Below are 23,054 nucleotides of genomic sequence, written 5' to 3' on the forward strand. Positions count from 1 at the left end.
GTACTATAAAAAGGAGGGGTTTTGTTTTGGGGTTTAGACCAGAGGGAGTGGAGAAGGGGAAGGAAAAACCTTCCTGGACAAACAAACCATGTACAGTTGTCTGGGTTTCCTTGTCCTCATTTCTTACTCCTGTGACTGACTTCGTCCCCACCCCCTGGTGGCAGACAAAAGAGATTAATGGGAGATCCCGGGAAGGTTGGGGTAATGTGTGTTACACCTCTTAGGAGAGTGTGTGTGTGTGTGTGTGTGTGCCTGCAAACGTGTTTCAGAGGCTTCTTTCTCTGGGCGTGAGGCAGATGACTAAGAAAGAAAGCGAGCTCAAGTCAAGTGCTCTCAAACAAGTTTAACAAACAAAACAGGATTATATAACTGGGCTGGTATGTGATGACTTGGGGAACTGTAATTACCTCCAAAGAACCAAGTATGTGGAGAAATCTAATTATCATTTTCCATCCTCTTCTGTGTCATCTTAGACAGCTGGTCTAGCGATACCATTTGAACTCTTAAATGGGAACATTAATGTATTGCCCCAGTCATTTATCTATTAAGAATGATACTAAAGAAAGCAGACTGAGGGGAAAAAATAGGCTAAGCAATGAAAAACCATTAATCTGAACCTCAATATTTGTGCTACTTTGAAATATGTTTTGAAGATAATAAAAATTCCTTGTAACTGCCTAGGCCAAAAAGTCAAAATAGATTTAGTCTCACATAAATCTTCTGATATAGTTGCCTATGTTAGGTAAGCTTGGTTTTTTTTGTTGTTGTTTGTTTGTTTTGAGGAAAGGAACTATGCTTCCTCCACCCCACCCCAGGAGACTGGTCATCTTTTGGGAATGTGTGTGTGGGACCTCAGTGAATCTTTTGCCAAAATAAGGACTTGTTGCCGGAAAGGAGCATTTGTACAGCAAATGAAGAGACCAGAAAGCCTAATTATTTCAGCCTTTAGAAATCTGTTTTACTAATGTAACTAATGCCTACTGCATAGACTTGTTACACTTAGGCTTCAGCTGTACTATCAAATTAATACGGAGGCTTCAGACCATGTTGAACCCTAGTCCGTGGAGTTGGACAGAAGCGCCTGTGCCCGGCATCCTCTCTCTTCTGACAGCAGCTGCTGCACCTTCTATCGTGTTAAGAAACACGTACGACTTATTTAGGAGCTAGGAAAGGCAGGTTCTTGGGCACGGTTCTCTTCTGCCAGCTGAGGCAAGTCCTTTCCTGGTGCTCCTGGCCCGGGCAGCGTGGGAATACTACAGCTTAGCTCCTCGGCAAAAGGGAAGGGCCGCGGGAGACGAGCGCTACGGGCAGCAGCGCTTAGGGCGGCGGGGCGCGCTCAGCCCCACGCTATCGACGGTACCGAGACCGAAGCACGCCCGGGAGGCGGTGTCCCCGCTCCCCTCCCTGTGGGCGGCCCGAGGAGAAAAGGAGAAAGGCCGGCTCGGTGCGGCGGGAGCGGGCGGCGCCGCGGGGAGGCGGGCAGGGCGTGCGGGGGGCGGGCAGCGCGGGGCGGCGGCCGCCCGGCTTTATAGGGAGCGAGGGAGGCGGCGTCTGCGGGAGGGGAGCGGAGGAGGCGGTTCTCTTCCCGGTGCCATCCCCAATCCCGCTGTGCGAGTGCGGGGCTGGCGGCGGCGGGGTGGCCATGGCCTCCATGGCGGCGGCGATCGCCGCTTCCCGCACGGCGGTGATGAACGGGAACCGGCCGCTGGACGAGCGGGAGCGCAAGCGGTTCAGTTACTTCTCCTCGCTGAGCCCCATGGCGCGCAAGATCATGGCGGAGAAGGAGCGGATCCGCGAGCGCTACGGGCCCGAGTGGGAGCGGCTGCCGCCCCGGCAGCAGGACGAGATCATCGACAAGTGCCTGGTGGAGCCGCACGTCCAGGCCCGCTACGCCGCGCACCGCGGCACCGCCCGCCCGCCCGCGCAGCCCGCCTCCTACCCCAGCCTGCGCCTCAACACCGGGCAGAAGGTGGTGCGCTTCGGAGACGAGGTACGGGGCTCGGGGGAAGGGGAAGGGGCGCCGGCGTCCGGGCGGAGCGGCGCTGCCCAGCCCCGGCACGGGCGGGGTGCGGCCGCCGCCTCATCCCCGGGCTGCGGTGCCGCCGCGCCGGGCTCGGGGTCGCGGGCGCTCCGCGCCGTCGGCAGCCGGGCGAGTTGCCCCGGTGATGAGCTGGGTTCCTTTCCCCGCTGCCTGGCTGTGCTGGGGGCGGGATGTTCGCCGCCCGTAAAGGCACGGAAGGCGCCGGCAGCGATAGCGCTGAAGTGGGTTTTGCAGAAGGACTTGGACGGTACCAGTTCCCCCGACGGCGGGGCATGGCGCTGGACATAGTCTCTTACTGAAAATGGGCTGTAGGGAATGTTTACACTGAATTAAATCTCTTCCTTTTCGTTTCTAGTTTTAGACACGGTTAAAAATACAACGCTGAAAACATTCCAGCTCTTGGCATGTTTGACACCTTAAAAAAAATGCAGCCTGTTCCATGTCACATGCCAGGAAAAACAAGGGTGTGGAAAGATAGATGGCAAAAAGTATGGATTTTGAACCTTCTGAGAGCCATCTATGCAGTGGTGAAGCGTGGCAGCCCCTCTGGAAATCCACAGTAAAAAGAGTACCCGGTCTGGAGCAGTGGGTCGTGTTACCCAGTGTGAGCCCTTGAAGAGGAAGGTCTAACAATGCTTGAAGCAACCTGACAGTACTCTTCGGATACTGTGTCTCTTATCCGGTGTATTGATTCCCTTTGTTTTCTATTCTTTTACATTTCTGTTATATTCTTTTATTCTCGTATGGTTACAGAGCCAGTTTCTTTCGCTATGTCCATATAATAACTTTAAGTGACCCATTGCTAGTTATGTGCCTTCTACCAGAGAAAGAAAAAAATCCGCTTCTCCGTTTGTAATCATGAATCCAATTTAAAGAGAGCAGGGCTACTTTTAGGCTCCTCTCCAATATCCCTTGCAATGGGATTTCTGAGAAGCATGTGGGGCACACTGATACTGGGCATCGTGGTTCCCAACCAGCTTTGTGCCAGAAGACTGCTGCCTGTGTCTCCCCTGTCAGGAGGGTGTGATGCTGTGCTGCACACACATCATATCTAAAGCTAGAGAGCGCAGGATGTAGCTCAGGCTTGTCTAGTTCATGATACCCAAAATTCTAGATAAATATTTGATAGTAATGGCCAAAAAGAGGTGTAGAAGAAGGACACATGACAACAAATTTGGTTGTGCAAACAACCTTTGAAAAGTAACTTAAATCTGAAGTTAGTAGTGAAAGAATTTTAAAGAGTGTGGAAAATAAATATGTTCAGTTTTCTCAGACTTGGAGAGCTCTGCTGTGCTTTCTGCTTTGAGTTATGTGGATCTGGAAGGAAAGCAAGCATGTTTGTAGGCTGTTGTGCTGCACTGTATGGAAATAATAATTTCCTAATCATCTAGAGAGTCCATCTGAAACTGGGCAAATAGTTTTCTTTCCCCTCTTCTCCCCAAATACAATTACAATATGCATAATGGTAATGTTTCTGTAGCCATTAACCAAAGAAGGCAAGGTTCCTCCAAATACTTGATACAAAGTGTTTAATTTTGGAAGCATCTGCCTCAATTGACTTCCTCTTTGACTTCTAAGCAGAAGTTAATATAAATTGTTTCTCTGAAGAAAAGAGATTCCACTCATTTTGGCATTTGCCATTTCCATTTTAGTTCTTCCAACTGTACTACTGAGCCTTGGAGCCTTTCCTGGCTCTTCATCTGATAGCTTCCTCTCTCCTGGCTCCCTTGCTGGCATTTGACCTGATTGCTGGACGTTTGCCCTGGCTGACAAATTGTCCCTCCTTGTCCTGCTGTGGCAGAGCCAGCGCCGTGCCGGTCCCTCGCCGGTTCAGTTCTGCTTCCCAGGCTGGCCAACGCTTGGCCTGCAGGGCTCTGCTGTCTGTGTGTCCTGCTCAGGGAGCTGTGCCCCTGAGCCTGTGTGACACTCATGCGCCGTGGGCACCCAGCCCTTGCTCAGGACGAGTGGGTTGCCTATTGTGTGTGGTATCCTAAGGCAAGGAAACAGGGAATAGCCCGCACGCCTCAGAATCACTTGTGGATGCTGCAGCGCTTTCAGTGAGAGTGTTTTGGCCTGATGATGTTCTTGCTGATACACCTGGTCCAAAAGTTTCATGTTTCCAGCCACAGCTCATCTTCCCTGTTAACTGATGTTGAAATCTGTAGTGATCTACCTGGGCTTGCTTAAGCACGGAAATTTGATCTCTCTGACCTCATGTTCTTTGGAAGACGTGCTAGAAAGCAAACCAAGGATGAATACTGAAGATACTGATTTGCTGGTTCGGTCTCTCATTGTTTCAGTCCCGTTTTCATGCATATGACCATTATGATAAGGTGTTCCAGAGGATATATGTAGTGGTCTTGTATTTCTGGACAGTTGCTTCCCTCTTTCTCATCCCCACCATTTCCTGTATATTTCTTCTAACACCAAATTTATCTTCTGAACTTGTAGCCCAGGACTGTAAGTTCTCAAACTATAAACATCGCTTACGTTTTCAAAACACCTTTGACTGTTGGCTGTGTGGGAAGGGTGTTATAGAAAATAGACGTGCAGTAACAGGACCGTGGCATCCTGTAGCCATGATCCAGTCATTTTATAATGCTAGAGCACTGCAGCACCATGTGGGACTCTTAGCAAATGCCTGGAGTCACTGCTCCTTCCCTTCCATCTTATCCTCATTGCGGCATCACCAGTCGTGGAGCTGGTAGCAGAAACCCTGCATGCACCGTGAGCACAGTTTCAAAAGAGAATTAGGCTAACAGGGGCATTTCACACCCCTGAAATAAGTGAAATAAGTTTTGTCCTGTTTGCTGAAGATTGACTTCCTATCATCGCACATGAGCCCAGCACAGGAGGCTATTTGTTGCTTCTCCATAATTTTCTGTGTCTAGACAGCCCAGGCCTCCTGTCCAGGGGCTTTGGGATGCTGCAACAGAGCTTCCTCTTTCCAACAAGCCTCCAATTGCTGGCATTTCTCCATTTATAATTACTTCATTCTAATGCCCATAGCGGTAGAAATGGAGATCAACTGAGCAGGCAGAAATCTGGAAATGCAAGCTGAGATTGAGCATGAATGTAATATAGATTGATTATTTTTGAAATATGCTGTAAACCATGAGGGAATAGGAGGAAAACCAGCAGTATTGAGAGGCTACAACCCTTTGCATGCTGAGGTGGTCAGCCTTTGGTAATGTAGTTGTTTTGGTGTCAGTTGATGCCACTGAGTTCTCTCTGGTTCAGTAAAAGATAATTTAGATACTCAGTTTACAGCAAGTTCTCACTGTTCTCTTAATACCATCCCTCTTAATGCATAATCATGTGACATAGACATGGAATCAAGGTCTGACTTTTCCTTTGGTTTTTAGTTGTTTTTTGTTTTTTTAATGGATATTAAGTATTTGAGCGGTAAAAGAGTTGGATGTGAAAGAATTAACTTTTCATTGGAAAAAATGCCATATGCTTTTGGAAGTGGTAAACATTTTATGTGGAGGAAAGGCAGGTGAGAGAGTTTGGTTAGCTTCATTCATTGTGTTTTAAGAGGGAAGCTTGATTTACCTGCCTTCAGCAGAGATGCTGTTTGTTTTGCTTAGCCTTAAGAACTTTGGCACCAAACAAAGAATCAACCCTTTTACCCCCCTACTTAAAATTGCTTTAAAGCAACAAATAATCAATATAGCAAAAACTTTTTTAAGTTTGGCCTGTTAGAGATTTGTGCTTTTTAAACACCCAAAAATGAAAGGCACTGTTTGAGTGCAGTAAAACCTCAGTAACCAGCAAGTCCTGTTCTAATAACACTTCTGAGAAGCATTTATTGGGGGGTTTGTGTCTTGCCCAGCTACTGTCAGCTGTGGTGAACAATGCTCATGTCAGATACACAGGCACACTTCTACCAGTGCCTTCCATTTTGAAATTCAGATGTTGTTTTGCAGCAAGCTGCCTACATATAGCAAATGTAATTTGTGGTTATTTTTTATGTATTTTGCTGCTGGTTGTTGAAGTCAAGTGTATGACCAGATTTTTGCCTCTTTCTCACTCATCTTTTTCAGCTTTGAAATATGTTGCGTGAGGCCCCATTTCTTACAAATAGGTTCTTTTTTTTAACCCTGGTGAACAAAAGTTTATTTATTTGCCTTCTTGCTGGAAGAAGACATTGTTGTGTGCTGAAAACAAAAGCTGATCAGATATGGATTTTTTTCTCATCTATGTTGATGATAAATGGCCTTGAATCCTTTTCCCCTAGAATTTCCAGTCATAATTCTCTTTTGTTATTATTGAAACAGTTGATTCTTTTGCTGCCAGTTTCTTCAAGCATATAAAAACTTGTTTATTCTACAAAAAACCTAAGTTCCTTCTCATATTTGGTTGGAAATAAACATGAATCAGGCAGTTCAGATAGCAGAACATGGTTCAACAGTGTCCTGTCTTTTCACTTGGTCCTCTGCATGTTCTCTGTGTGAGGACACATGAGGTTGAAGCCACAAGCTTCCTTTCCTTCCCTGACAAAGGGCAGAACTTGTCAACTGTCTCCTTCATCCTAGCCCCAAGTACACTTCAAATAGCCACAGACATCAATTGCTTGAAGTTTTGTGTCCTCCAGCCATGTCTTATCCTATTTTATTCTTTGCCATATCCCACAGAACATCTTTTGAATGTGGTCAGAGCTCCTCAGAGTTACTGGCTCTGAGGAGGGCTGCGCTGTGCAGCCCAAGAAACAATGAGCCATTATTTAAGTAAAAAAACCAAATAATCGGTGAAACTCTTAGATTCTATCCCTGACCAGAACTTTTAACAGCTGTTACCAAAATTAATTCATTCCAGGAACTTTTTGCTTGCCCATGCTGGAGGTTGAGGTTACAAGCTGCGGTGCCAACAAGGACAATGATGCTCGAGGAGACATCAGCTTCCATGAAGTGGGAGGCTGATTTGCTCTGTCCTGCAGGGAATGATGTATTCTGCTGCATGACAGCCTCATACCTTCTCTCTGCCTTGCCCATGCTGCTTTTCCATCCCTCTGTGGTCAGCCTTTTGTCCTCAGGGCTCGCTCACAGCAGCGGTGTCACGGCTGAGTTCAGGGTGTGCAGGGAGAGTTGGGTGAAGAGTTGTCCCTGCCAGTGCTGTCTTCTCTTGCCTCAAATACAGCAAAATAAAGAACTGGATGTCTTGGATCCAGCATGAGGATGGCTTACTGCCAAGTTTAAAACTGGTCCCTGGCTGGTTTGCTTGTCCTGTAAATAGCAAGAAGACAGAGCTTCCTTTAAACTCTTTAGATAAAACCCAGTGGCACCTATGCCTACACATCTGGAGCTTTAAGGTGCTGTGACTGCCTGTGGCAGTGTTACAGTGTTCTCTGGACTTCAGTTCTGTCCTGTACTGCTATGTTTGAAGTCAAGCCCTGATTTGTCCAGACCCCATGCAGACAGAAGTGTTGTAGTCCTGCTTGTGTGATGCTCAATCCAATGGTTCTCCCATCTCTCTTCCCATCTGGGCCGTGATTCCTCTCTCAGGCATGCTTCAGAAATTATGAACTCCAGTTGTTCAGAAATGAGCAACTCCATTTCAGAAGCAAAGGACATTGTTCTAGAAGGAGTTTGAAATAATTAGACACACCTTCTGTGAGGTGTCACACATTGAGTGGTGTGGCATTCCCATGCAGACAGCAGCACACTGCAGTGCCAATGCTGAGAGATACCAAAAAGCAGACTTCTGCTCCTTTTTTCCTTTAAATGTTAAAACATCTGAGAATCTGTTTCCTGGATTGAGAGAACCTGAATTACATTTGTGTTCTTGGCAAAAATGTCCTACACCAAATTTCCTTTTGGCCACAATATGTGATTGAGAAGAGCCCAGGCCTTTTCTCTTAGATGAGCTCTACCAGGCCAGTGCTTTCTAAGAGCGTGGGATCACCCTCATATATACCACAAATACCTTGCTGCTAGAAACTCTGTATTTCACAGATGAGTAATAGTTGGAGTATGCCATGTTTTCATGTTTAGGAGATGGTTTTAGACACTTCTAATCATGATCTCATAGCTCTAGGCCAAAAAAATCTGCCTACGGTGAAATAAGAGAGGGCAGATCAGGAGAATGTTATCAGATGTCTGAAAAATGTATTCCTAGAAAGGCAGAGACCAGGAATAAGAAGAAAAAAGCAGCCACAGAGAAATGTGGGGTTCCTGTGTTGTGTTAAAACATGGTTGAGTTCTGCTATTCTCTGAACAGCAGGAGTGTGAAAATCCTGCATGGTTACTCCTGGCCTTTCCCTTTCCATACGGTGTTCCCACTCCTGTACCTTGTGGGACCATCCAATGTACCAGTGAGTCCTAGGAATAGAAATGCAATCATGTTGTTATAATTCTTCAACAAATATGAACAACAATCATTTTTCAAATTATTTTCTACCCTTTCTTTTTTCAGTGTGGGGCTGCATGTATTTCTGGAGAGCATGCCATGTATTAAGAGATTATTTAAATTTCTCTGTTTGGGATCATTTTCAGAAATACAGCATCTTCAAATAGTGGATTTGAGATTTGGTGCTGTGGGTGCTGTGTGGCTCCTTCACCACCTCTGAACATTTATTTCAGAGTGCCCTCACTGCCATGGTGCAATGATGTATCCTGTTGGGGCTGGATCCAGCTGTGCCTTGGCCACACAGCTGTTTCACTGCCCCATGACTGCCTGGCTGTGCATGTGCTCTTTGGTCTGCCTGAGGGAGGAATTGGGACTTGATTTCCCTGAATCCCCTTCTCCTTTTGTTGTTTCTGTCCCTGGGTGTTGCTAGTGGCTACCAAAGAAACACCTAGTAGAAGACTGGAAATATAATACATTTTAAAGCTGTTTGTGGAAAAACCATTTCAGTGGATTGAGACCAGGCTAAACCTTCATATATTTTGTAGATTAAATTGGTACAGTATTGATAACGTTCCCTTTAGAGGACCTGCTTTCAATCAGTCTTAAAATGTAATCAATGCCATCTTTAAGTAGTGCTTTCACTTTTTAGTCAGTTCTGTAGCAGTGGTTGTTATAGTTCCAGCAGTGTAACATAATGTCATCTGTGTGATGCTTCTGAGAAGATGAAGCTACTCTTCTGATTTTTAGTCATTCTTCAATTTTATTTCAGGACATAACTTGGCAAGATGAACACTCAGCTCCGTTCTCCTGGGAAACGAAGGTAATTAAACAACTTTTTATTTTTTATGTTGCTTTGCCATTTTATACTGTTCCTACTGCATTTATTGTCTTCATTTTGTTAGCTTGATAGATTAATGTCACCTTTATTCTATGCAAGTGGTATGAAGTGACCATGCTGCAAATCAAACAGAACTGGTATGCTTTGATTTACATTAGGAGAAACTCAAAATGTACTTCATGAACTAATGTTCTGGCTTTGAGTGCAGATGTAAAACCAAATCATTACAATTTTATTTTTTGTTGCAAGCTTTTTAATCAACTTTCCATGTTTAGTAAGACCCTTGTCTCAGATACTGTATAAACATAGCTGCATTTCACTTTTCGGTCAGGAGTAAAGTAGCTAGAAGATGGTGTGAGAAATGTGCAGCTATCTCTTAACTTCACTGGATTCTTTCTGGAAGCCTGTCTAGTACTTCATCTTTTTATTATGAACTAGAATGTTGTCTTAGGACAAATGTAGTGAAACTTGTTAACCTGGGGCCATGCTAGAAGCTCTATGTTATTTCCTTTTCAAAAGGCTCCTTAAAAAAACCAGCATATTTTTCTGTGGTGAGTTGGTTTGGAGAGTTTCTTTTACACCTCACTTTATTGCTGGTATTTTGTTAAAGCATTATTTATGATGGGATTCTCATATGGCTAACACAGAGACAGAGTTCTCCATCTTTCTGAGGCTGCAGTGTGAGGAAACACAGTTGTGCCACATTTGTGGTGGGAAATCGAGTTTAATTCTTCTTGTTGGAAAAATTCTGGGAGCAAAACCACAGCTCATTGTCCTCCTCAACTGGGTATGGCAGGCATGTTAATTTAATCACACATTTCAGACTTTGTGTTTTCTGCCCTTATCTGCCAGAGAAAGCTGCTACTGCCCTGTTCCCTGTTTCTTTCTTTTTTTTTTTTTTTTTTTTTGCCCTTGAACTATGTAGATAATCATGTATGACCTTATGAATATAATCTTAGCCTAATGCAGAGTAATTATTTGGAAATGCCAGCGAATACTAAATTAATCCAGTTGACCTGAGACTTAGCCCTCCCTGCTCAAGGTCACTGCCGCCTGTAGCTGCGCCCCATCTGTGCTGTGCAGAAGCTGATTAACCTATAACTTGGTGTGACTCCTGGGTCCTGGCAGCCTGCAGTGCTGCAGTTTGAGGGAAACCAATGCCAGTCTTCACTTGCATTAAAACTCCCTTAAAAGCTGTGATGGTTCAGGAACCAGTGGAGGATTTTCTGTGTTTCCCTCTTTCCCCTCTCCCTCCTTGCTGACAAGAAATAAAATAAAAAGAAATAAAAGCTGTGCCACAGCTGTGGGCTGAAAAGTTGCATGATATTTTTCTTTAGCAAAAGTCTAGAGAATCCATTTTGTCTGGATTTATGGGGTATGGTTTGGTTGGTTCCCGTGGATTCTTCCTTTTGGTTTTTTCCCCAGTGGATCAATCTTTCAACCAAATCCTTCCACTGCTGAGTCTTCCTTTTCAAAAGTGGAGATCTTGCTTTGTGCTTACTCTTTAATCTTCCCTAACTTTTATGAGGTAATACTGGGAGGCAATTTTTAATGAGGCACTGGCTGAGGAAAAAGTAGCCTTACTCAAGTGGTGCCATGTGAGGAAACCTGAATGAGCTGTTCAGGAAGGTTGGTGTGTTGTAATGCATTGTTCAATGTCCTGTGAGCCAGACCTGATCCCACTGTTATTTAAGGCTTTCAGGCTCTTTCCATTCCATGAGCTCTCCGCAGGATGGGTTGTTCTTTCCACAGTACTCTTCTCCTTGATCTCCCTTTAATGCAGAGCTTTTTGTTTGGTTTGGGTTTTTAGGATGCTATTGCCTTAATGTGCACAAATATGCTCTGTCTTACCCAAGGAAGGGTAAGGAATGTGGCTTTGCAGAGCAGAAGAAAGTAGAGATGTAAATCAGTAAAACCAATAGGACCTTTTTTCTTTTTAACACTGAGAAAGGAAAACAAAGCAGAAAAATGAGTATTTTCTGTAACTAACATGAGGGAAACTGCGAGGGGTAGTGAGAAGTGTAGGGAAGAGGGGAGGGCATGTATTCTCCCAGGCTGAAGCTCTCACTGTAACAGGGATGCCAGTGGGCATTCTAGTTGATAAGGTATGGACAAATGTTTCTCACTGTAGCTAGAGCCATGGATTCCCTACTTCCATGCAGTCAAACTTACCCAGAGAAGAGTGTACTGAATTGCTGTCATTCTGTTCAGAACCTTGTTGAAGGGCTTGGTGACTTCTTTTGTGTCACAAATAAACTTTCTGTATTCTCATTTTAAACACAAATGTGAGATAGGGCTGCAGTTGTTCATATCACAACAAACACTTGCCTGAATATCTCCACTATTTTTAGATGAGTATTTCTTGTCTCACCTTTTTATTTTTAAATCCTCACACAAGGCAAACAAAGTAGAACTACAGTGTAAATTGCCGAGTTAGCTGTTAGACAGCATTTAAAATAATATTTTTAGTAGATAACGATAACACTTCTCAGAAGGAAAACTTGGGAAGCAGTGAGTTCTCTTGGCACTGCAAAAGGGCTGACATTTTAAAACTAAAGTTTGAATTGGAGGGAGTGATTTGGTTCATGGGTGGAGCCCTCATGGACATACCAGGTCTTGAAATGTGGGTTACATTTTTTACTGGAGCTCTACCCAGGTTTATGAATTCAGGGCATTCTATTTATGGCTTCAGGTTTACCTGAGATGAAAGATGACATTTTGGCTGAGTTTAGCCTTTGAGGTTTCTTGGTTTGTTTGAAGTAAAAATTCAGTGAAACTCAGCACAGACCTCAAGATATAAATGGAAAACAAGAATCATGCCTGAACTTGGAAGTAAAATTTCCCTGCAACTCTTCCTGAACTCAGAACTTTGTGGATTTTGTGATTTTAGATTTGGGCAGGGGCAGGGGAGGACTTAATTAATTTAGTAATGGGCAGAAAATATTGCGGTTTGCCACCTCAGAATGTACTGAACAGCATGGGAATAAATTGCAATCATGCTATTAATGAAAATAGGTTTTATTCCAAAGACTTTAAATTGACACATGCATATCTGCATATCTAACGTTTTCTTTTTCTTGATACAGGTAGAATAGTTGCCGATTCTCTTCTGTTTTCCACAGGCCCTCAGGTATTTGTTGAAAAGAGAAGCCTCTGAGATGTGTTTAAAATAAACAAACCAACAAAAAGCAAAATGAAGAAGTGACAGGCTTCAATCCCTTCAATAATCTAGTTGCTGCCTCCCTGTCTGAATTCCCTAATTATATTGCTACAGAAGTGATCTAATCCTAGCAATGATTTAGGGAGAAAACAGCTATGTTCCACTTGTAATGAACATGCTTTACCAACTGCTTCCTTTATCTAAAATTGAGGCAGTCTTCAGTATCCTTCTTTGTACAAGCCCTAGTTGGTGTTTTGTTTTAAATAGGAACACAGTGGCAGAAGAGAATTTTTTCCTTCCTTCCTTAGCAGCATGATATTATAATTGTTTGTTACAACCTGTAATTTGGTGTTATTATTTTTACCAAGCTGGTGTAAATGGCAGCACTTCCTTGGAAGGAGAGTGATCCCTGAGCTTTGGAGATTAGCCTTCCCTTTTTGATTCAGACTACATGTGTTTAAAACACAGTGCTGTAAAACTTCTGTTCCTGAGCAAAAAAACCTCCACCAAACCCAACCTGTGGTAATAGAAGCTGTGTTCAAGGTTTATTTTAGTCTGTATGGCCAAGTGTAAGAATTCAGTTACCTGCATCAATCTTTGTTGGTTTTGAGCATAAAACCAGGCACTGTACCAGCTTGCTCAAGCTAGCCAGAAACAGTGGCTGGCTGCATTCAGTTCATATCTGCAGAGTATAGAATGGAATTTCCTCCAAAGGTCCATGCTATATAACATTGGCATTGACTTCTGTATGGACTAAAATTACTTAGATTGGTTTTGAGTGCTTTGCTCTATTTTTTGCCCTTGCAATTTGCCTCTGCTGACCTAAGGATTTCTTTCTGACTCTGAAAAGATCCTGAAAACACCCACCGTGTGTTCAGGAAACAAAGCAAAAACTGCAGCTGCTTTGAGCCCTGTATTTATTTTGGTTTTGTCCATTCAGCAAAGCAAAGTCATCTTCTAAATCTTTTAAAATTTGCTTTCTTACCTCTGCATTTATCAGGCTGTGCTTAAAACAAGTTGCTTTTGACAGTGTTTCTGTAGTCTTTGTCTCAACAATTTGGATTTTTCAGCCTGCCAAGCAAAACAATTTGTTTTGGCTGTATTTGCGTGACTGCTTAGTAAAATACTACACATTCCTGATGAGTGAATAAGAAGCTTTAAAAGTTCCTGGATTCTTTGTGGTCATCTTGTTTTTAATATGTACTTATGAACTGAGACCTGATTTCATACAGTGTAATTAAGTCATGACATTCTCAGTGCCCCTGGTGCCTCTCTTTCAGCATACATTGTTTCCCAGGAGTATATACAGCCACTATTGCAATTTAGTGGATTATTGATGCCTTGAGACTGAAGTTTGGTTTAAATTCTTTAATCCAGTAAACAAAATTCCTAAATACCTTCATTGGTCTTTTTAAGGAAAGATGGACATACAGCCTGCTAAAACCTGCAATTTATCATATTATTTATATTTACGATACAGAAAAATGATCAAGACAGGACACTCTTTATTTAAACCCTTGCAGTGGTTTGGGACCAGAGGGATAAGACTGAAAAGAACACAGACTTCTAGATTTGCTTTACCTCAAAATACTTCTTTGTGCATGCTTTCATATGCAATCTCTACCCCCTCTCTCTTAATATGTTGAGAAAGACTTGCTCAGGCAATATCTTGAAAATACTACTGCTGTTAATAGCTTTTATTTGAATTCCAATAATTTCTAGAAATTACAGTTGGGACTGTACTAGTCTGTCTGTAAACTCTTGAGACTTTCTGGGCAGAACAATTCCCAGAAATACCATTTGGACAGATGGCAGGAAAAAGAAAATATTTTTATTTTATTCCTCAGATGGGGATTTATATGTACAGAAACTGCAGCTCGTGTAAAGTAATACAAAAATCAATGAAAGCAGCGGGGAACTGAAGCCCTCTCTCTGGAATCCCAAACTGTGCCTGAAAGACAATTTGCTTGTGGCCATGAAATCACACCCCACTGCTGAGTGTTTGCCTCCCCAGGGTGGCGGAGTGCCACAGGTGCAGTTCTGCTCCTGAGCCCTGCATGGGCACGGGCAGCTCACAGCAGCTCTGCCCAGCCTGGGGAGGGAAACCTTTACAGGTGAGCTGCCACCCTCAGTTTGGCTGGGGCCAGGAGAGATGTGCCCCATCAAGATATTCCCATGGCTGGCAAACCTAAAGGAAAAGGGCGTTTTTGGGACGGAGGGAGGGAGGGGGAGGTTGCTGTCTTTTAAATATAGTTTCCTTCCTTCTCCTGCTGACGCAACCAATTGCCAATTTGCAATCTGATGTAAGAAATTGAGAGAAGAACTCTAATTAAAATCACATTTGTAGGGTCTAGTGACTCATTAGAGTGTACAGTACTAGTCATTACTTAGATATCAGCATAGGGTGTTTCACACATGGGCCTTTTCTATCTCTGTGAAATTATCTTCCTACTTAGGCTGCTGCTCTGTTGTTTGTTTTTTCCTTGCGGGGGAGGGTGTTTTATTGCCAATTAATCATTTTCTTTCGTCAGCTACATTTCTTAGGGGTTTAGATGTGTTAAATAACCTCAGAAGTCAAAGAGAAGCATTATATATTTCAGGGGAAACAGAATATCTTGTGACTGGTCCACAGAAGTTCTTGGCTTCTGGAATTAAATGCTAGAAGCAGAATTCTCCCTGTGACCTCTCCGAGCTGTATTTACATCATGCTGAGACACGGTGCTTTCAGAACCTGTCGGGGTAGTCTTGTCTTCTCTGCCTTCCTTGTGGGAGAAGGAGAACTCCTGAAGTATTTTCATTTGGATTATTCTGTGTCAGGCTATGAGCTGTTTGATCTCCAGAGCATTCTGTGAGACAGATATGCAATCTCAAGTGTCAGGTGGTCCCGTCTTCTGAAATGGTGCACCCCGTGTTCTCTGCACAAAAGGGCAGAGAGGACATCCTCTCCAGAACATGCATCCGTGGGCAGGTTGGAAAGGAAAGGCACTGAAGCTGGAAAGGCACTGCCTGAGGTGCTGCTGCAGTGCCATGCTCTTCTCTACACTAGGAGCGATGTGCCACTTCCAAACCACCTCTCTGAGTTTTGCCCCATAAAAAGATAGGGATGTTTTGCTCCATAAAAAGAACATTAAATATCACCACAGTCAGTGGCTGTAGCTCCACAGCCTGAGAACTTCTCAGAAGGCCTGGCTCAGCTTGTCTGGCTAGCTGCTGTTGAAATGCAGAGCCATCTTGTTGCTTTACTTCTTCCCTGATTTTTATTTTAACACACCCATACTTCCCTTCCATGGGTGTTTTTTCTGGATTTTATTTCCAGCGCTGCCCTGGTGGAGCTGGGGGCTGTGGTGGCTGCTCTGCACTCTGGGCACTGATCTTGCCTCTCCCTTGGGCTGGGGGGTGAAGGAATCATCCTGCTGAAAGTGACTGCTGCTGTGGTGGCCTTTAGCTACTGTCATCCCCAGTGGGAGCCCCAGGACAGGCTGTTCAGCAGACAGCAGACTGCTGCAGGACAAAAAGTAGCACTGCTTTAATTCCTACATGACTTAAGTCTTCCAAGATAGATTTGTTTTTAACCTGTCTTTGATTTTTAGAATCTGCCTTTTGTTTTTTTCGCTCGGCTACTGGGGAATTGCAGGTCTATTTGATATTGTGTTGTGGGTTTTTTTAAGCTGGGATTTTATCAGTTCTAAAGTCTTAAAGCATCTTAACTTCAGGGTGGTAAATCACTATTCAGTAGTACTGCCAAATGAGCTTAGGGAAATAAATCCCTATATTTTAATATGGAGAATGGCAGTCACTGTAAATAATCCTCAACACCATTGCATCCATGGTTCGTTTATTCAAAATTTATCTGTGAATAAATATCCTGCTCTTAATTTTATGTCATGGCTTGTTTAAAAAAAAATAAATCAGAGCACTAAGGTTTTTCTCCATAGTTTTTTTTGCAGGCAGGGTGGGGTGTTGAGTTGTTTGGTAAGACTTGTGTGTATCCTTGCCCTCATCTTATTCTAGCTGAGCTATGATTACTTGCAGCTTGTTTATGTTCTGCATCTTTTGATAGCACAGTATATTCTTCATGAGAACACGGAGCTTGGTGCCCTCTTGCCTACAGCCTTGGAAAAACCATGCATCTAATTCTTTAGAAAGGTCAGATCTAAGTCCATGAATCAAATTATGTGTAGTCAGCTGCTGACTGTTTAAAAAAAATTGTTTTATAAATAATCAGTTGCTGGGTTAACAGTTGTTCTTTGATGAGAAGTTTCTGGATATTAACTACCAGGCTTGTGAGTCCTGCTAGATCTAGAGCCCCTTTGAACTTCACATGCACAATAATGTAGGACTCAAGATCAAACACTTCAGTGAAAATGATATGCAACTAGGACTTGTTTTAGACTGAAGCCCATAGATGCTATTGCAGTTTTATTTGGGAAAGGCTGCGTAATGAAGTAGAATGGTGAAAAAACATCACAAATTTGTAATGAACTTTCAAAGTGTCTTTCAACCATTTGTAGCAAAAGCTACAAGTCCTCTTGTGTTTTTTTCAAACCCAATCAGGCCCATAATGACAACACCACACTTTAACAGTAAAAGTTTTTTTTTTTCCTTACATTATTTGTTCCTTTTTACAAACACAAGTCTGTGTATTAGGTTGTTCTTTCCTGGCACATATGCTTACATGTTTCTCAGAGGGTAATAAGCTTCACTTTTATTAGTCTGAAGAGTGTTGAGAATGATTCTCTAGCTAGTTGAGAATCATTTTACTGAGGTGGTGGTAAGTCAAGCAAACATTTGGAAGTACTGTTCATTTTTCTGTGACTTGTAAGATGTTTTTCATGCATTAACTGTGGTCACTTGCTTCCTTGGCCCAGTGTTACCTCTCAGAAGCGAGTACAGCTATCTCAGCACTGCAAGTGAAAACAAACCAGGGCTGAGGAATAGGTGAAGAATGGTTCTGCTGGAGTTATTTCTCTTCCTTCAGAGGGGCATTAGAATTATAAAACTATTTACCTATGCATACCCATTACATCTAATCCTTTATCTTGGAAGCAGATGGACCTGTAGCCAGCTATTTCAAAGACTATAATGGAAGATTGCCTTTTGAGCTACATTCTAAAGCTTTTTTTGCTTAAAATTTTCATGTAAAACATCTCTGACTTTCAAAATGCATCTGCAGCTGTTTTAGTGCTGCTATTCTAATGTTTCAGTGCTGTGCATGCTGTGCACTGCTGCCCTAGATGGCACTGAGTAACTCCAATACAATTCCTTTCTCTGTCTCCTCTGCAGCAGGTCTGGGACACTTTTATGTTTGCTTGCAGTTCAGGCTTTTAAAAATCATTATTTTTATGAAACCACAAAGATAGACATTTATGGAGGAATTAAGTTAGCTTTGCTGTGGTATCTGTTGTCTGAGAGCTGTCTTGGAGTGGGCTGAGGTGCTATCTGTGTGCACCAGGGTCAGAAAGTCAGAACTGTCTGTGTGTGAAGCTCTTTGAAATGCTGTTTTTGTGTCCCTGAACAGAGCCAGATGGAGTTCAGCGTCGCATCTCTCTCCATCCAAGAGCAAGGTGGTGCCCAGCTGCAGAGCGAGCAGAGGCAGCCTGCTAAAGCAGCGCCCGGTGCCCAGGTCCCTAAATCCTCTCAGGCCAATAAACCCCCTGGCCCTGAGGGGTTGCTGGCACCCAGGAAGGAAGAGGAGTCGTCCTTCTGGAAGATAAACGCAGAGCGCTCCAAGTTCGAAGGAGACAAGTCTGAGTTCCAGTCCCTGACCCCCAGCCAGATCAAGTCCATGGAGAAAGGAGAGAAGCCCCTTCCCTCTTTTTACAGACAGGAGTCTGCTCCAAAGGAGATGCCCAAAGCTGAGAAGCCCAGCACAACTAAAGCAGAGAAGCCCGCTGCCCCCAGCACACCCTCTGTGTCTCTCGAGTGGGAGAAAACTCGACCCACCCAGCTCCCCACTAGTTCTCTAGATGACTTCTTTCTTCCTGATCCACCACAGGATCTGGCATCTTCTAGGACAAACAAGGAGGATACTGATGGTACTATACTTACAGACCCACAAATGCCTGGACAGGTGAGTACTGCTATACCCACTACCTTTATATTTAAGAACTGTACAGCGCATTAAAATCTGGCAAGGCCACTGGAAGATTAGGGACTCCAAAAATCACTAAGCCATAGCTCAGCTTGATGGCTTTTTTGTCTTTCAAATGTGAAGAAGTCTATTTCATCTGTTATTTAACAGTCTGTTTGACGTGTTAACTTCAATTAAGTGCTTTTTAACACACAGGATAAAGGCACAATTTAAATCTAACACCAGAAATGCTGACAAGGCACCAAGTAGCTCATTGACAGCAACCTAGCAAGTTGCTGTACCACATAAAAGAGGTTGTGGGGTTTGGGGGTTTTATTTGCAAAAGCAAAACACTTAATGGAAAGAATGAGCTTTTTAACTTGAGAAGTAGGTGAACTAGGGTCTAGCACACTTTTTTGGTACACACAGCATAGTGGTGAATGGTGAACTGGTTCTCAGCTGTTCCAAGCAGTAGCCTGACAGCCACTTCCCAGTGCTTGGTCCCAGGCAGCTGTGCTGCTTTCAAATGTGTTTTCTCTTAAAGTCCAGAATAGAAATAGAATGAGCTTCCAGAATTAGCCTTCTCAATGTTTTTTTTAATGAAAAAACCCAAACAGCCCAACAACAAAAAATAACCTTAAGCAGCTCAATAGCCAATTGAAGCTATTTTAAAAAGCAGATGCTGATCTGTGAGAAAAGAAAGGAAACAGCAGGATATGATACAGGGAGGGAAAAAAAAAGAAAGAGATCAAAAGCTTGAAAACTGTCAAGTAGAGAAGAGGAGTGGTACTTCAAGCAGAGTTGTGCAGTTCTGTTTGAAATCTGTGGCAGCACTCTGGCAGTAGCCTGACACATTGCTGTACACCTTCAGCACTTCACACAGCTTTTTCTGTTTTCCCAACTGTGATTGTTCAAATTCCAAATGAGATGATGTAAAGTCAGAAAGATGCAGGGTGAGGTAACTGGTTGCAAGAGAAGTGCACTTAGGAGAGTGGCAGCACTTAGGAGAGAGCCATACTGAAGCCACTCCAGTATTTGAAGCCCTTTGTTCAGTTACCATTTTCTGAAGCTGAGGGATAATGCTTCCTGAGCTGCCTAGCTACAATTTGTGAACATGGTTCTCCTTTAATTTGAGTTAAAGGCTTTATCATGTTTTCTTACAAATTAACAGTTTCAGTTCCTTTCTGAATGTTTTCAAGATAACTGAAATTGTTTGAAAAACCTGTTTTTTCTCTCTGTGGAGAAACAACCCTCCCATGTGAAAATGGGAACAGAGGAGCAGACAACTTCATGTATTATAAGAATTTCTTCCTTTCTTCTTTTCTGGATTATCTTCCCTGTTCTGGGAAGCCATGCTCTAGGAAGAGAATCCAGAGACTCAGCTGTGCCTCTTGAATACTCTTCCTAAACATTAGAATCACCTTAAATGTCAAGGCTAACCCTGCAGGAGTGAGTATGTTCTGGGTAGAGTAGTAAATAACTTGTCATCAAAGTTTAATCTATGTAGTTTTCTGCAAACAACTGACTCTAATTGCAACAGACAATCTGTTGAATTAATGATGCTTGCCTTCTGTGTTGGTTTCATTCTCTGTAATTCCCAATGTAGTCTGAAAAATTGATCTTCATTAATTTTTTCCATGATGAAAAAACCAAAACATTTTGCCTGCAGACCACAAGGATAATTTTACTTTTATCTGGAATTGCCTTTTTGGGCATTATGAGTATTTTTCCTTGTCATGTTTAGCATTTTATGGTGTAGGTACTTAGGTATCCTAGAGCATGGTAAAGATCTTGAAATATTGTCAGACAACATTTTAAGCTTCAGTTTTTAGATAGGCAGTCAAATATTGAGTTTGCAAAAACATAATTAGCAACTAAATCTTATTTCCTTTTTTTTTTTACCTTGCAGACTAGTACAAGCAATGTTATCTTGAAGACTGGCTTTGATTTTCTAGACAACTGGTAAAAGATACTTCAAAACAGATCAAACCAATTTTGGGGAAGGAGTGGAGCACCTTTCTCCTTGTATGTTAATTTACTAGCATTTGTGTCTTTTTCTAGAAGTAACTTTCAAACTCTTAAATGTTGCCTTTGTATAAACTTTTGTAATACTGTATGCGTTTTTGTTTTTTAAACAGTGATAGAAGTGTGGTTTCATTTGGATATTTTTTTAATATCTGTTGAAATTTTTAGTAGCTACTGTATTGAGAGGATGGGAGAAGTTACTGTACACATGTTAAAGAAACACAAATGAGAGTCTCTGTATCCTAGAAATGGAACCTACAGGACCAGGTTGCAGTTTTCAGTGGAAACCTTGCTTGCGTGACTTGTAAGAAATTGTGTTGCACGTGCAGTGGTTTCAAGCATATTCAGATAGCTAGCAAAAAACAGTGTGAAAGGCAAGCATCCCGAATTGCATTGATTTGTAGATTTTGTTTCCTTTGAAAGTATCTTTTGTACCACTTACTGAAGACACTTTTTCTTCTGGAGAAGGCAAAGGCGTTGCCAAAATGATGGATCCAAAAAAGCACTGTGTTTGTACCCTACAAATCTGCTAAAATAAGTTAAGAGTTTTAGAAAAATGACCTGGGGAAATGGTGTTTCTGGTGTTTGGATTGAAGACCTGGGGGTGGGTAGAAGGGAGTGGGACAACACCTAATGAATTGGAGAAATTCTTCAGGGAACACAATTTCACTGCCTCCTTACTAGAGCATAACTCTTCGTAATACTGGTGCTGGAACTACAGCACTGAGAGTTTCTGGAGTGTAGATTACCTTGTGTCAGTAAACCACTATGTTTATGGGAGGCCACAGCAGTGTGAGGCTTTTTTGTTTTTTAAGCAGCTTATCGTCTCAAGGACTCATCAACTTTGGTGCTTTTTCCTCCTCGTGGGTTCATCCTCTTTAGTGTTCAACATCTGGCTTACATTTATTCCTAAGGTGCCGAGAGGCATCTCAAGGTGGCCCTTGGCAGTGTTGCCTCCAGTTCTGCTTTTGAATGATCTTTGGTGTTTAAAATGTAGAGAGCAAGAGTAGCTGTCGTTTGGATCTGTTGTCTCTGAAATGCAGCATGATTTACACCCTGATTCTCACTGTGTTTACCTCACCTTGAAGCCTTAATTCCCCCACGCACAGCCAGTGACTGGTCTGCTCCAATGCCAAAGGTTTGACTTTTCCCTTTACCTCAGCAATAGTCCCATAGCATTTGTTTGGGGTAGAAGGCAAAACACAGGGCTCTCATGGGTCCCAGCCAAGGCTGTAAGAAGGTCACCATCTCCTAAGCCATAGTTGTGCTAGGCTTCTCATGGATTAGCACTTGACATTTGGTTCAGTGCCAGGGGCAGTTAAATGTGCAGAATTGGATGCAGCAGGATTTTTTTCTGCTTGTTACAGGAAGAGTTTGCAATGTCCTGGAAGAATCCTTGCCTCTAATTGGTGTGCTGCTTGCTCTGAACAAGCAGAGTGTGCTGATAGAGCATTAAAATTTACTTGTTGGACAAGGAAAATGCTGTAAGCATATCCCCCCTTTCTTGCCCCCACACCCCACCAAAAGAACCCCAAAAAACCCCAAAACACCAAGGCCAAAATCTCCACTTTTTCTAGTGTTTTCTTAAAAGGTTCCTTAGCTAAATGGTAAGATCACCATGGAGTAAAAGTCATTGTATAGCATAGTCTTATTTATAGGCTTCTGAAAGCTTTTTTCCATTGTTCCTGAGATGTACAGACTCCTGTAGTTCTTGGATGTTATCTCTGCATTCAGCAGTTCAGAAAATATTTGTTGTTACCATCGTGGACTTCACCACTGTTTTTTTCTTTCATAGCATTTGCTACAAGCATCCAGAGTTAATACAGCTTAGTAGAACTTTAACACAAATTCTTTAGGTGTATTATTGACATCGACTTGCACCTTCCTTTTAAAGCTAGCAAATGTTAATCTTGGGGTTTACAGTTACCAGTGAATCTGATTTTCTGTACATTCAGCTGCTGAAAAGTAGTAAATCCAAAATGAAGATGCACATTCTAATCTTATTCTGATTTGGGGAGATCTGAAAACAAAAGTCTCCTACTGTCAAGGAGGGTTACTTTAAATCTCTGGTAATACCTTAAAGCTTCTTAGGGAAGAACCAGGGCTGCCTGTCTCTTCCATGGCTAACTCAACCCTAATACACATTGGGACCAGCTGGTAGAACATGCTGCAGAACTTTTTACTTATCCTGGTAGGTTTTTCCTGTGCTTTGGCAAGAGTTGATGCTCCTTCTTTCTTGAATATGTTTTTATTAAACATTCTTACAAAAACGAAATTGTATTTGGTCACATTTTATATTAACAATGTTTTAATAAAGTCACTTTAAATAGAACTGTCAAGGTTTTTGTGCTGCTTTGTATGTTGTCCTTGATACTCTGCTTTCCTTGGTGCCATTGGAGTTGTTTGGGGCATCTTGAATCTGCCTGAGAGACAGCCAAAGATGATTTGATTCAGAATTTAGAAACAAAATTTTTTATATCGGGGAAAAAAAATAAACACACTTCAGCTGTTTTTTCATTACTTTGTGTTTTTTCAAGCCTTTGAGTGAATCTGTTTGGGGAGGTATCCTTGC

The 23,054-nt window shown here is 42.7% G+C and overlaps 1 protein-coding gene across 1 annotated transcript; it reads left to right on the top strand.

The window, feature by feature from the left end:
* The first annotated feature begins 1,577 nt into the window (after positions 1–1,577).
* C3H1orf198 (chromosome 3 C1orf198 homolog) lies at positions 1,578–22,814 on the top strand. The gene is made up of 4 exons (XM_058801829.1): positions 1,578–1,990; positions 9,159–9,209; positions 17,906–18,457; positions 20,367–22,814. The coding sequence occupies exons 1-4, from the start codon at positions 1,643–1,645 to the stop codon at positions 20,421–20,423; spliced, it is 1,008 nt and encodes a 335-aa protein (XP_058657812.1). The 5' UTR covers positions 1,578–1,642; the 3' UTR covers positions 20,424–22,814.
* Positions 22,815–23,054: the final 240 nt, after the last annotated feature.

Source organism: Ammospiza caudacuta, chromosome 3 (assembly GCF_027887145.1).
Source record: "Ammospiza caudacuta isolate bAmmCau1 chromosome 3, bAmmCau1.pri, whole genome shotgun sequence".
NCBI classification, from domain to species: Eukaryota; Metazoa; Chordata; class Aves; order Passeriformes; family Passerellidae; genus Ammospiza; species Ammospiza caudacuta.